The sequence below is a fragment of the Lissotriton helveticus genome, chromosome 12, assembly GCF_964261635.1.
Source record: "Lissotriton helveticus chromosome 12, aLisHel1.1, whole genome shotgun sequence".
NCBI classification, from domain to species: domain Eukaryota; kingdom Metazoa; phylum Chordata; class Amphibia; order Caudata; family Salamandridae; genus Lissotriton; species Lissotriton helveticus.
In genome coordinates, this window is record NC_136073.1 from 474,912,328 (window position 1) to 474,927,600 (window position 15,273).

Sequence of the window (15,273 nt, forward strand, 5' to 3'; positions counted from 1 at the left end):
GGATGCTTTCAGACTCCACTAAAATAACTCTAGTCCAGGCACTTGCCACCTCTCGCATGGACTACGGAAACGTTCTTTATGTGGGTGGAAGTCAGGAGGTACTGAAGAAGCTCCAGGTGGTCCAGAATTCTGCAGCCCGCCTCCTATGTCGCATCCCAAGGAAAACATCCATCTCTCACTTCCTTCGGGACCTGCATTGGCTCCGCATTGACAGCCGCAACAAATTTAAGACCCTTTGTTTTGTCTTTACAATCAAACAAGGGAGCACTCCACTCTATCTTCAGGAGCTCATCCATCCTTATGTCCCTTCCCGGTCCTTACGCTCATCAACTCAAGGTAATTATGTAACACCCAGTTGTAGATTTACTAGAATGGGTGGTCGCAACCTTTTCATTTCTTGGTCCCAGACTATGGAATTCCCTCCCCAGTTCCATTAAACCGGAATCTCTCTATCTTAAGTTTCGGCGAGAACTTAAGACCTGGTTTTTCTCTCAGTAATTAGTTTGTCATTTACTCAGTCTGCAGCAGTGGACATGCCTGCGCCGGGAAACCCTGTCTAGGGTAGCTGTGCGCATTATACATTTAATTAATAATAACTAGCATTTCTCAAGTAGCCAGTTTATCCTGCTTCTCACGGTTAAAATAAGCTGCGGTTGCAATGAAATGACCTTGCAGCACTGCTTTTAGCGCGCCCCACAGAAGCACCACTGGATATCACTTGTCTCCAGAAAGGCCACAATTGCTGTAATTTCCTTTACTACTGTTGCATGTTTAAGAAGTTTGAGATTCAGGTACCATGTCCAACCCTGTTGGGGGAGATTAGGCACATAGAGTATAATATGTATATATGGGTGAGAGATCTGATGGTGAAACTACTCCCATGCCGGCATCCTTGATAGAGGCCACTAATCCGTGGGTTGCCGTGAAAAAATCTATCCGTACATAGGATTGGTAGGCTGCAGAAAGTTTTTTTTTCTGATTGCGCTTGCTCCAAATGTCTGGGTTCATATTCAGAAAGTTGAGTCACCCTGCGGTGAAAATGTACCAGTTTGTCCCACCCTCTGTTCAGACAGGTCCAGGGCGGTATCCATTACTAAATTAAGATCTCAGAGGAGAATGTCTGCATCTATGCTTGCCATTACCTGACTCGCAGCTTCTAAGATGGAAGTGTTCCTGACCGTCATTGGGGGTGTAGCTAGTGGCGAGAGTCAATGTGTAGGACCCCATTGCTATACGAAGGGATAAAAGGCAGCTGGGAATTTCTGCTTGTGCGTGGGGAACTCTACCTGCAAAGTGTCACCACAATTATTGCTACACCTGCCTTCTTCCCAACCGTAGGTGAGAAGTATTGGCGATCAAACCAGCGTAATATCATGCACCGCCAGTCTCTTATGTAAGAAAGCGCGGGGCAGAAAACCTGCGACATATATTCCATCACCACTCTGGGGATCTGTATTCGGGGAATATGCATAGCTAACCGCAGCAGAATAGTATATTGTAGAAAGAAGGAAGGGTGCTTCCCTCTCTGGTTCGCTTGGAATTTAAGAGGTTCATGGCACCAACATTAGGGTTGTGGATCCATCAGCTCACCAAGATTGCTTGCTCCACTGCCTGGAAAAACCTGTCATGACAGCAGAAACGGATCCCCGAGCCAGTGCCTCAGACTAACCCCTGGGCCTTGTAACCGTCCGGGAACTGAGGGTGAATTAAACCTTCCTGGTGGGACCCGATGATGAAGCATGTCACCAACTGGTTGGTGAGTGGGCTTTCTAAAGAATTTACTGTGATTTTTCCCACTTGCTCCTCTCGCAAGGAAAGTGCACTCTTTTATTTTGATTGTATTTCGTAAGGACTAGAGGGCTCCTTCTTGTACTACAAAAAAACCCTCTCTCGTTTAAGGAGGGTGTGTTTCAGAACAAAATGTATGTTAGCAAAAAACAAGTTGTTTATCCCAAATGTTTTTAAAGCCTGTCATTCACGTGACATAACCTAAACACTTAACCGCATCGATGCGGTGCATTTTCCCGCTGTATGCTGGAAATTTCAAAAAACCGCGTTACATGACGAGCTCAGCTAGTCATCAGCATACGAGCGTCGTAGCTGATGACGAGCTGAGCTCGTCATCAGCATTGAAGGGGTTAAAAATGAGAATTGTCATCTAGGATCTAGAACATTCCTCTTTATCCTAATCGAAAGACCACCACCAAGGTAGGCTAGCTTTTGGTTAAAAACACTTTTTGTCAAGTTGGGTAAATGGGAGTCTCCCATGAACAAATATCCACCATTCTTTTTTTTAAAATTTTTTTTTTATTTGCAGGATAACAGTGAACAGATATTACATTACAGTGCAGCTCAGTGTGACATATGTTCCAGTGATACATTTCAGCAATACTGTAGTAGCTCGAGTTACTTTTCTCTTTGTCATAATTGCTCTCAACCCCCAACTTTCCCCACCCAACTCCCCCCCCCCCCCCCCCCCCCCACCCCCACCCCCACCCATCTTCCCTCCCCGGACACTTCTATCGAAGCAGTGTGTAATCTATACATGGCAATACAGTCTTCAACCGTCCCTTAATTTCACCATATCCCTGTCACAAAGCCCCTTAGGTCCCTACAGTCCTCAATTCAGCCGTGGCTGAATGTCTTCCTATACAGTGCACCTGTGTCTATGCATGAGCTGCTAACCCTTGTCATTCGGAAGCACAAGGGAGCACAAGGGAGTCCGAATAAGCGGTGTTTCTAAAGCATTCAATCCAATCCATTTCAATCATCCACAGACGCGCTCCCGGTGGCAGTGTCCGCATCAGCCATTTCAAAGGATATCAGTAGTGTTCCATTCGAGTGATATGGGAACCCTTCTCAAGCCTTTTCGTTCTTCGGTCTGTAGTGCCATACCTTCGGCCCTACCCCACCTCACCACGTCTGCATTCCACACGTCTGGGTCAGGTGGCCTGCTCGATTTCCACCACATGGTAATAGTACGCTTGGGCAGCAGCAGCGCCAAATCGATGAACCTCGTGGCCACACTTTTCCTACGTTCAGTGGGTCCCAGCCCCAGCAGGCTAGAGGATATAGTGTCGTATTGTCTGTTAGGGGACGCTCTGTGTAATGTGGCGTGAATGGTTGCCCAAAAAAATCCCAATTTCGGGCAATCCCATAGCATATGTATTAACCCAGCGTCCTCCATTCCACACCGGGGGCAGGAGTCTGGCGTGGCAGGGAACATTACATGTAGACGGTGAGGCGTGAGGTATGCGCGGTTTAGGATCATAAGTTGAATGAATTTAAACTTGGGGTTCCTCGAAACTCTCTTGGGAAACTTAAGAACACGCTCCCACTCCTTATCCCGAAACACCCGGCCTGCCTCCCTCTCCCACACTTCACGCAGAGGCTGCAATGATATCGCCCTCCCTGCGCGGACACCACTCGTAATCCATTTTGTTAAATTGCTCCCTGAGCCCATCAGGTACATCATCGTATGTAGTGGGTTTACAATTGGTTCTAACACCGGAGTTGGGGCCGGGGCATCTCGCAGTAATCGAGCTAGCAGGGGCCCAGATTTGTCCGCGTGAGTATGTTGTCTACAGGTATATTCCCTGTAATCCAGGGGACACAGTTCCTGCAACAGCTCAGCGTGGTGAATGTGCGCCTCCTGCAATGGTGTAAAAGGCAAAATCGTTCCCGCAGCCTCCCTCTCTAGCATGGCCAAACGGCCCTCTACATCGCTGAGCTTCTCCATAACCATACGCCTCATACCCGATCGCGTGTTCATTGCTTCCCCCCTTATATACACCTTAAAGGCATCCCACTCAATTTGGCGCGTGCTAGCCGTGCAATCATTTATGCGGAAGTGTTGTGCGATGCAGTCTGCCATAGTGGCTTTGAAAACAGTATCCTCCAGCAGTTCCGGGGACATACGCCATGTCGGTATCGGCGTGGGTATCCTGCCCCATCTCAGCGTGACTTAAACTGGATTGTGATCCGAAAAGGTCTTACCCATGTGTTCCGAGACTACCATCTCCCCCAGCAATTCTGTGTTGCAAAACATGTGATCTATTCTCGTGTGTAAACCATGGGGAGGGGAAAAGAAGGTGTACTCCCTATCCGTCAAATGCATGCACCTCCAGATATCCGCCAACCCGCTGCCCATTGAGAAAGCGCTTCTGCCTGCCTCCTGCTTTCAGTAGCCTGCAGTGGTGGGTGTGACCTGTCCAGAGATACGTCCAGAACTGCATTAAAGCCCCCGCCAATAATCCACACATGCCCCGACCAGTCAGCTATCGCTCTGTTAAGCGCGGTTAAAAAACCTCCCTGACCCACATTTGGCGCATACACACAGCCAAGCACAACAGGGGAGCCATCCAACAATCCCCTAAGAAGCACATACCTGCCCTCCGGGTCCAGCCTCTCTTCCAACACCTTAAAGGGGACTGAGTTCCTGACCCATATTGCCGCCCCCCGAGAGAACACCGAGTAAGTAGTAGCAAACAGTTGCCCCTTCCATTTCTTGAGCATTTTCGCACCTTCATCCCTATTCAAATGCGTTTCCTGTAAGTATTTAAAAAGGGAGGTCTCCTCACATATCCAATGACGGGACGAGGAGAGAGAAGAAACAGGAAATCAGAACAGTCCCTATTATTGCCTATAAAACAAGGATACAATTATCCTCAACTATACTACCATAGCTCAAGAGATCTTTGCATTTATATCCACTCCAGACATTAATACATAATAAGCCAACAATAAAATCAGAGTTATACACAATTTATTTTAAAATATACAAAGACAAATGTCAAATACAGTACCACAGTGCAAAAAATGTAAAAAACAGAATGTTTACGGTTTTTGTCAGCACCCTACCAATAGGTCAATGGTGCACACACAATTCATACATGAATAAACAATTAAAAAAGCAAATCGCTATTAAAAACAATGTCACCTCCATCCAGTCCACCGCCTCTGTGGCCGTGTCAAAGAAAAGCGATTTGTTGTGGTGAATAATTTTCAGGCGGGCTGGGAACAGCAAAGCGTATTTCAGGTTCCTGTCCCGTAAGCGTCTCTTCACATTCAGAAACGTAGCCCTGGCTCTTTGCACCGTCGGGGTGAAGTCTGGGTAGATCGATGTAGTTTTGTCCTCAAAGCGTATGGGCGCCTTCTCCCGTGCCACTCTCGACTATATCTCTATCTTTGTAGTTGAGCAGGCGAGCTATTAGAGGACGGGGTGCCGCTCCGGCCCTAGGCGGCCTACCTGGTATCCTGTGCGCCCTCTCCACGCTGTAGAGGGGCGTAAGCTCCTGCGGTCCTGCCAGTTTCTTCAGCCAATCCTCCACGAACTGCGTCGGATTCCTCCCCTCACTTCGCTCCGGAATGCCTAGGATTCGCACATTATTGCGGCACGCGCGCCCTTCCGCGTCGTCCATCCTCTCCCATGAGTTTCAGCTGCTTCTCCATGTTTTCCATTTTCGTGGATTGCTCTGTCTGCTGCGGAATCAGATCGTCCAGGGCCAATTTATGTTCCGTGACCCTCTCCGCCAACTTGTTATGATCCGCGCGCAGTAGAGACATACCAGTTGCCATCTGGTCCATGCGTGTTTCCATCGCTTCCCTGGAAGCACGTATCTCCGTCAGGATAAGGTCCAGTTTAGCCTCTTGTGAGGTCAGGCCCGTTGGAGGCACCATCTCAACATTGGAAGAGGCCAGAGGGTCGTCTGATCCCGTGGATTGCTGCGTCAGTTCAGTGCCCCTGTCCGGTATCTTGGCCCTGTTCCTGCCCATGTTTCTCGACGACAGGATGGCGGTGCTTATGCCCCCGGGGACCACGTTTCAGTAATCAGCAGGTCGTGCCACAGATATCCCGCTTGCGCCGATCCCGGCTCACCTACCGCTGATGTTCCGTGCGTGGGCGGAGTGGTGTGGTATCTTCAAGCCGCTCTTGGCGCGCCTATGGCGATATTGAGCTCGTCACAGTAACTCCGGCCTGAGTCCCAGCAGTGGCCAGCTACACCGCACCCAGTCAAAATCGTTATACTACTTCTTGTCTCTTGTGCAGGCGCCGCCCGGGGCGGGCACGGCCGGCCCCGCGTACCCCCGCCGTCCTCTCTACGCTCGTGTCCGTGCGGGCCCTCCGCACCTCAATGGAGTCCACCCCTCTTAATCAGGAAGGCCAATGTCCCTCCGTCTGGCGCCCTGCGGCTTATGCGGCAGCGTGTCTTCACCGCCCGCAGACCTGTGGGGCTCTGCAGCCGCGTCGAGAGCCACTCCTACCTCACCAGGCCCAATGTCCGACAGTATTCCCGGCGTCAGCCACACGGCCTCCGGCACCAGTTGTATCTCCAGGGGGGAGGGGGGGGGGGCTTCTAGATGCCGGCCTCCGGGCAGAAAACACAGGGACTGAGTCCTCTTCAGGCGATTCAGTTTTTTTCTCGGCTATATCCGCTCTGCCCCCCTCAGGTGGTCAGCAAGGGCGTGGTACCACTCGGTAGCCGCCTTATTCTGCCGACGCAGCTCTCCTGCAGCGTCGGCCGGCCACACGCGCCTCTGTATCCCCGGCGGTAATGCGCGCCGCTGCAACGGCCCTCAGTCCTCACCTCCTGGGCCGCCGTGAGGACCGGTTATAGCGTGGACCTCAAAAGTTCGGCCTTCGCTGTGCTCCGTCGCTCTGCTGCAAGTTGACCCCGTCTAGGCTCTTCTCACTCCACTACGCCGCAGGCACGGCTGCCGTCCCCCGGTCCCCGCCGGGCCTCGCTCGGCAGGGCAGCTCAGTGGCTTTCCGGCGGTGCACGCCTGGTGTTCCGGCAGTGTTCTGGGGGTCAGCGTTGGCACCCTCCCACCTCTGTAGGCGATCCTCCAGAGGCTCTGCCTCTCTACAACTCGGCGTCCCCTGGCAGGTCAATCTCTCTGCGGGCCCACACTGCACTCAAGGTCGCGGCTTCCGGGCTGGCAACAGGCCTCTCCCGCCGCAGACGCTTCGTCGTCGTGTAAGCTGTTTTGCCGGGCACTGGACTCTGACCGGTCTGCCCACCGCTATCTCCACCTTATGCACGCCCGGGCGGGCCGTCTGGATAGCAGGATATTATGCTAGTTTAACCGGGCAGAGGCCGGAGCTAATTCAACAAGCGTCCGCCATGCTCGGCTCTTGGCCACGCCCCCCTCAAATATCCACCATTTTCATGTCTTGTCTAAAGTTACTAAAATCTCAAATTATTAGTATGCGCTCGCTTTCTGTTTTGGTAGTCTATGAAAAATTGCAGATCACGGTTTGCAGCTTTGCTGAAAGCGTTGGCAGTGTATATTATAAACTAACTAGAACTAATGTCCAAACTCTTTTTGACTTTAGTTTCAATGTTAAAGATTCAAATTATGCTATGTAGTCAGTCCATTAATGTGCTGTCTTGTAAAACATTTGACACAATTTTGGAGACGACTTACCACCTCATTTAAGAATTAAACATTCAAGTCCTGGTTTGGCAAAACGAAATATTGCCCTAATTGTAAGAATCCATTTTTTGGGTTTGTGGCCCTCTTATTAAAGTTTTACCAGCACCCATGATACAATACCTGTCAAATCGTAGAAAAGGCTAAGGAGGTTCTACATTATTTTCACAGGGCCATGATTGGCCAGGATTCCATGACTTTAATCCCTCAAGAATAAAGATTGGCCTGTTGTCTTGCATTCTTAATATTTTATTAAACTAAATCTCTGTAGTGGTTTAATTCCAAAGCGTTCTATTCAATTTCAGGATCTCAATTTGAGGAATATGATCTGTGCAATGAAATCCTTTATTCTGCTAAACGGGAATTTTTATTTTTAAAATAACTTTGCATCCAAATTAATCCTGCCGTATCATTGGTTCTCCCTCACTGCTACAGAACTTTGTTCAAAGCACTGATTAGTCAGTTGCAGTCATTTTTCCTACACTAAACCCTTCATTTCAGTACCTTTCTAATTGCATGCGAGTTGTGTGCTGTAGATTGATTTGCTATGCTGCCTGTAAATGTGGACATGGATATTTACATCTTACTTTTGATTGCAAGCCTGCTGTGCAGGTCAGTTTGATGTAGATAATGATTGCAATGTTTAATTTAGTAAAATTGATTTTAGGAGGTTGCCACAATTTAGAGCTCTCGTGGTGTTTTCTGTCAGACCTGTAATGTGGTTGCACCAGGTTTTGGTAGTAAAGTCTCTTTAGTTGTGGGATGGCGCTTTTTTATATATATTTAGTGATAATTCATACATTCAAATAACTGTCCAATCTCTAATTAATTCCAAACTAAAGTTCTACCATACTGGTCTTATTTAAGACCTTACCCTTTTTCATGACTGAGGGGTTTGCCAGACTTCGTTCCATAAATCTGTTTATTCAATGCTACTGACATGAAAGGATAATTGGAATGCAGATGCTTTGAAATCTTTATTTCCTTTGTATAGGATTCCTGTGCCTGTGAGAGAGGCTCTTGTAGAAGTCCACACCTGCTTATTCCTACTCCTGAAAAAGATGATGGCGAATGCAGGAGTGGTTTCTCTCCATTTGATATTCACCGGTTCACTCCAGTGAGGGCATCTCCTCTGCCGATCCTTGGGTATGACTTTTCAGTTTTTTTCCTCCTCCAAAGTAGTTACTGCATTTCCTCCAGCTTGTATACCAGTGTGACGTTAGTGAATCGTTGATATATTGACGTATCCGGAGACTAAACTAAAAATGCTAAAGCCTTTCTGTTCATATTTATTAAAACCTACTTTGATGCTCACTTTTATGTAGAAATTCAGTGAAACAGTTCAGGCATTGCTGTACTCTAAAAGTGATGGTTGGAACCCATAGTTATGTTTTTATGAATGCCCACTTGGACTACCCCCTTTATCAATAGGTCAGATTATTTTTGTAACTGGACTGAATAGAAGTAATTGCTGTAACCCATGACTGGTACTCCTGAGTTCATAATGTATAATCTGAGAGTTTATAAAATAAAGTTTGAAGTGTGTATAAATGCCCGCTAAGAATCTGAGTGGTATACTAGCCATCCACCTAGCAGGAACTCAGATTGCTATTCGTAGTACAACAGATTACCTTGAAACAGGGTTCAACATTTCTTCCTCTGCCTTTCATTTAACCAGCCTTTCCTAACTGAGATTTTATAGTTATCAGTAGATTCTATAGTTTTTTGTTAGAAGCACGTGCGGTAGTTGTAATCAGAAGTATGGTAATGATAGCACCAATTAATTTAAATACTCAAACAGAATTGCGCCAACTACTATAGCGAGGGAAACTAGTCCAATACACAATAAGGAAGGAGAAGTAAATCGCCTGCCCAAAGACACCTGGGAGGCAGGCCCCCCCAAGCATATAAAAGTGTAAAAGTATAAAACAGCAGCCCGTTTCACTGATTAGGCCTTCGCCATGGCCAAGCGCACTTTTGACTGCTGGTAAACCGTGCCACCCATAACAGCATGACCTGGGGGGCTGCAGTGACCCGTTGGTCTGAGGCGTCTGCGCTCAATAGGGATGAAGCCATGGGTCTTTGCCGACGTCCTAGAGACCCATTTTGGAACCAGCTACTGTCACTTTTCCTGGGTGCTACCCAGGAGTCACCCCTCCCGGTGATGCTCGTCTCAGAGGGCCCCAATTTTGAGGGACCTGCTGGGCTCCACCTAGATTGCCTAATAAGCGAGGAATAGCACACTTACAACCTTTTCCCTTCCTACCCGGCATGATATCGACTGGACTTATTTTTTCTCACCCCACTGTTGTGTTATACCCCCCTCCTTTGCCGACCGATTGCTATAGTTTTTCGATGCTTTGGAAACTAGAACAATCCTAGTTCTGCTTGCATATCCTTCATGCACTAGACTTGGCTTTCTGATAAGCCTAACTCTCCCTGCAGAGTACCTTTCTGTATCCTGGACTTGTAGTATGGGTCTGTTACCTGGTTGAGAAAGCAAATCCTTTTTTCCCTCCAAAAAACAAAATTGTTAAAACTGAGGCCATATGTGCTACTAAACACTACTACAATTTTGATGTGAAGACTTTAACAGACAATTCCGAAAGTCACTTACCAGGGGTTAATGTTCCATTGCACTCAAATTCATCTTTTCCGTTTCTCATACTATAGAAAGCCATTTAGTATTCTATTAATACACTTTTGTGGTAACACAATTATTGCGTTCATAGACCTAATTTCCTAATCCAGCTTTGTATGCCCTTAATAGCACGTACAGCCATGAGTGGCTGGATATTCATTGTTTCTTTGCCCACAAAAACGTGCATGCTTTTGTTTGCCACAGTTACTCTAAGCATGCAAGAAGTGTCGTGAATCTTTTAAAGTGCAATAAGAGAACCATCCCGGACTGCAGATATTTTGCAGATCACTTAAAGGGTGACAATGGTGCTACATCTTGGATGCATAAAAAGTACTGCTATTTTAAAGAATACACTTGCATGACTATCTTACTGAGCTATAGGCGTTGGGGTCATTGCCCACTTTGAATATCACACTGTTTTTATCCCAGCTAAAGGACCTTATTAATAAACAGGAATTGGGACCCTGAAGGCTTTTTTAACTTGCACAATTGTTTTAGTAAGAGCTCCCCTTAAAAACCATGCTGAGCCCACCCACTCGGTGCAGTGGGTGAGGATCCAATGATGAAGCATGCCAATGGTGGTACTAGTGGGTGATGATCCAGCTAACCTATCCATGTGATGTCATGGGTCCCATTGATTCACCTGTGTGCAGATCCCTTTCCACTTTGATATATATTTAGACCGGTTATTTGACCTCTTCGAACTAGGACTCTTTAGGCGGAAGCCGGGAGTTTAGGGCTTTCATTTTTAAAAACTTAGCTCTGTTTATTTTACTAGAGCTAATTATTTCTTTAATTCGCACAAGTGCATTATTGCTGTTTTTATTGCCCCCCTTGCTGCATCTTACCTCCAGAATCTCCTGTGACCTCGGCGCAGTTTTCGGGCTCCTGTTGTTCCTCGGCCTCAACCCCTCCAGGCGCAGACTTTGGGTGCCATCTTGGGGGAGGACGAGGACAGCGCTCTAGTGTTTGGGCGATTTGGGCCTAGACGCTATAAAATGAACGCCCTCTCCCGTCCGCGCAGCGGGCGCGCCAGAGGCAAGCCAGTCTGTGGCCGGACGGGGCCAGGGGCACAAACCCCTGCTCAAATTCCTTCAGACTCCCTTAAAGTGATTACATACTCCAAAGACCAGCTAGAACGCCTCTGTCCACCTACCATGAAAGCATGCAGGCGTTCATTGAAAGCTGAAATGATGCCCCTGAGCTGTAGGACTTGCCCTTACAACCCCAAGAACAGAAATGAACTTTAATACAAGATGAAGTCTCTGATTATGTTGCAGATCAATTGTCGATCGCTTAGGAAACATAAATTCGAAATATTTGACCTTTTAATAAAACCAGAAGTTCTTTTCCTGACCGAGACGTAGCTAGATGAGTCCACCCCAGATATTCTGGAGGCTCTACCCCAAGATTATGGTATACTAAAATTGGACCGAGACACAGGGGAGGGGGTATTGCTATTATTCATAAACTCGAATTGACATGCACCCTGGAAGCTGTTACGATCAAGGATAGTGAAGCTGCTTTCTTTGCGATTAAATACAGGCCTAATATAACCTTTAATGGCTATCTAATTTACCGCCCGCCTGGAGGGTCTACAAATTTTATAGACAGTCTGACAGAGGTAATTGCTCAATCAGCTTTGCGATACAATAAGCTATTATCCTAGGGGACAATAAGCTATTATCCTAGGGGACCTAAGCCTCCATCTTGAAGATGAAAATAATAGAGAAGCCCGAGGATTACTTGCATCCCTAGAAATGTTTAATCTCAAACTACAATTCCTGAGTTCCACCCATAAGGCGGGTCACCTCCTTGATCCGATCTTTGCTAACTGGGAGGGAGTGGCGGTTCAACCTCCTATCCAGGTACTATGGTCGGACCACTTTCTGATCAAGTTTACTATCCCAGGAGGGCCTAAACAACCCCTACGAACCAAGCCGATGGCATCCAAGCGCAGGCAATGGGGGAAACTTAAGCAAGCTGATTTAGAGCTTGCCCTGAAGGCAGGTAGCCCCCCATTGAAAGAAAGTGTTGAGGAAGCCTGGACGGATTATGAGAGTTGGCTAACGAGAGCGCTGGACGCAGCTGCACCATGGACTACCAAGGCGCCAGTAAGAGGCTCTAAATCGGCACAATGGTTTGACGCTGACTTAAAAGCTATCAAAGTGCAAAAAGCTAGAGCGCATCTTGCGCAGTAAATATGAAGAAACAGCCAAGCTCCAATATAAAAATAGCATTAATTACCATAGGAGGATTAGAATAGCCAAAAGAAACTTTCTAAATAAAAGAAATGAATCAGCTGATAATTCTACTAAGGAACTCTTTGTCATATACAAGGAACTCACCTCATCGGAGAGGACTATAGCCCCAGATATTCACTCTATAGCAACTTGTGAAGCGATTGCGGTCTTCTTCGTACAAAAAGTTGAGAATATCTACAAAACCTATCCAGAGGTCACGGATGGTTCATTCAGACCATGCCACTACCGCTGAGCAGACAAATATTTGTCACCTCAACCAGTTTACAGTGCCAGATAACACTGAGCTGCTGAGAATCATTCTTAGTATCCAATCTGGCTCCCCTAAAGACATAGCTCGCCCCAAGATCTTCAGAAATCAGGCTGAACTTCTTGTAAATCATATAAGCCATATGGCTAAATTGTCCTTTCAGACGAGCCACGTACCACAAGACTGAAAAACAGCGCAGGTTATCCCTATCAAGAAAAAGGATAACCTCCGTGTAACCCAGCTGGACAACTATCGTCCTATATCGCTTCTGCGCTAAGGTGGTGGAAAAGATAGTTAATGCCCAGCTGATAAAACACTTAGAAGAGGGTCATTATCTCCACCCCACGCAGTCGGGGTTTAGAGTGTATCACTCTACAGAATCAGCTCTTCTCTTTTCCACAGAGCTATTAAGAAGTAGAGTAGATGAGGGGCTGACAGCTGCGCTCCTTTTGTTAGATCTGAGCGCGGCATTCGATACCGTCTCACACCCCCTACTACTCTCGCGTCTTGGCTAGGTTGGAATTGAGGGCCTGGCTCACGAATGGATGCACGCGTTCTTGGCAAATAGGCAATTTCAAGTCCATTGCCCACCATTTAAATTGGAAGTACGATCACTCAGGCACGGGGTACCGCAGGGCTCAATCCTGAGCCCTACACTATTCAATCTTTATATGGCACCCCTGGCCAAGATAGTTTAGGCGTACGGGGTCGAGAGTGTCATACGCGGATGACACTCAGCTGATAGTGACACTCTCTCGGCCGCCCGAGGAAGCCTCGGCTAGCTTTTCGGTATGTCTTAGTGATCTAGCTGGATGGATGAATACCAACTGTCTGTGCCTCAATGAGAATAAAACAGAGCTTCTCATGTCGGGGGAAGACTCCATCCATCTGGTCGTCTGCATGGTGGCCATTAGAACTCTGCGCCATTCCAAAGCCCTCCGAGCAGGTGAAAAACTTGGAGGTCAGATTAGACAACTCTGTCCTTTGAACACCACACTAGAGGGATTGCAGGCAAATGCTACGGCATCCTCAAGACTCTACGTAAGACTCTGGACTCTCTCCCTGCAACTAGTAGGAAAACTCTGATCCATGCCCTCGTAACCCCCCATCTTGACTACAGTAATTCACTGTATATGGGTCTGAGCAAAAAAAAGTCTTTAGCGTCTACAATGCGTGCAGAACGCAGCTGCTAGATTGGCACTTAGCTGGTCTAGAAAGTCATCCGGGAAACGCACCTTAGCCACCCTTCATTGGCTGCCCATACGAGAGTGTATTGTATTTAAAACAATGTGCCTGACTCACCGCATTGCCCAAGCGAAAGGACCAATATCTCCAAAAATTATTGACCAAGTATCAACCCAAACGCCATTTAAGATCTCTAGGCTGTATGCTTTTCCAAGTGCCCAGAATTTACCGGGCACGTATGGGCGGTCGGTCCTCCAAATACCTGGCCAGTTAACAATGGAACTCTCTACCCATTGAACTCAGGATGGAGCCATCAGAGAAGATCTTCAGTCAATCTAAAAACCTATCTGCTCCCGAAGCTATGAGTTCCCCCTCTTTGCCTTCCATTCTCCTATTCCCCCCTCTCCCAGTAGCTGCCCAGTCCTTTGTTCACACAGCGCGGGGAACACTGTTTCCTAGTGTAATCAGGCGCTATATAAGATGCTATTATTAGTATTATTAGTATTAGTATTATTAGTATTATTAGTATTAGTATTGGTAGTATTGGTAGTATTGGTAGTATTGGTAGTATTGGTAGTAGTATTAGTAGTAGTATTAGTATTACCGTTGTGAAGCTTTCCATCTTGTGCACTAATCTTAGCAATTGCTCAAGTCTGCAACAAAATTGGGCTTTTGTGATTCCTTGTTAAAGACAGGGACTTGCCTGATTTATAGTTTAATTGCTCTTTGCCTCACTCGAACCAAGCAACAAGTAATGGGATTGGTGCGTCTGACTTTGTTATTTTTAAGATTGTTCCTAGATGAATATATTTTTCAAAAGTTTTTCTATTTTTTCATGAATAGTCCTCGAGGAAATTGTACCATACATAGTATGGACACCGTTTTTCTTGGATCTGCAGTTACCCATTACCAAGGAACCGGTTTCATTGGTTCATGTAAATTCTCAGGTGATTTATTATGAATTGGACATTAGTTGATTAAATCTCGATTGGTTGGCCAGCATTGTAGAGAGACTCATTCACCCAATGCTATTCTGCACACTATACTTTCCAGCAGGGTTATACATTTTTTTTCTTTTCTTAAGGTTTGGAAGCAAAGATGTTGTTTGGAAGAATATGGTGCTCAAAGAACATACCTACGTGAGGGATAAACACTTTATGCAGCGACACCCTCACCTGCAGCCAAAAATGAGGGCAATTCTCCTGGACTGGTTGATGGAGGTGAGCCTTGAGTTAATGGCAGCAGCAACACCTACAAACATGCCAAGTTTAAATGTGAACCGAATAGGAGATGGCCTGAAGCTTTTGGTGCATGTCTGGTTAAGCTCCATGGGTGTAAGAGCAGACTGTGCAAGTTGAAGGAACTGACCATAAACCATCAAACAGGTTGGAATTGTCAAATATTGCGATCTCTTGCATCCCATGTATCTGGGATGGTATTGATTGGGGATTCTTAGAGTTTAGTTTTGCAGAAAACCTTGTTTGTGTGTTAATGCATTGGAA

The 15,273-nt window shown here is 46.7% G+C and overlaps 1 protein-coding gene across 1 annotated transcript in view; it reads left to right on the plus strand.

The window, feature by feature from the left end:
- Positions 1 to 15,273, plus strand: part of CCNE1 (cyclin E1) — a 60,751-nt gene that overhangs the window by 7,039 nt on the left and 38,439 nt on the right. Inside the window, exons 5-6 of the mRNA XM_078670305.1 lie at positions 8,429 to 8,580; positions 14,856 to 14,991. Coding sequence (XP_078526431.1) covers positions 8,429 to 8,580; positions 14,856 to 14,991 — 288 coding nt within the window. The remainder of the gene's footprint in view (positions 1 to 8,428; positions 8,581 to 14,855; positions 14,992 to 15,273) is intronic.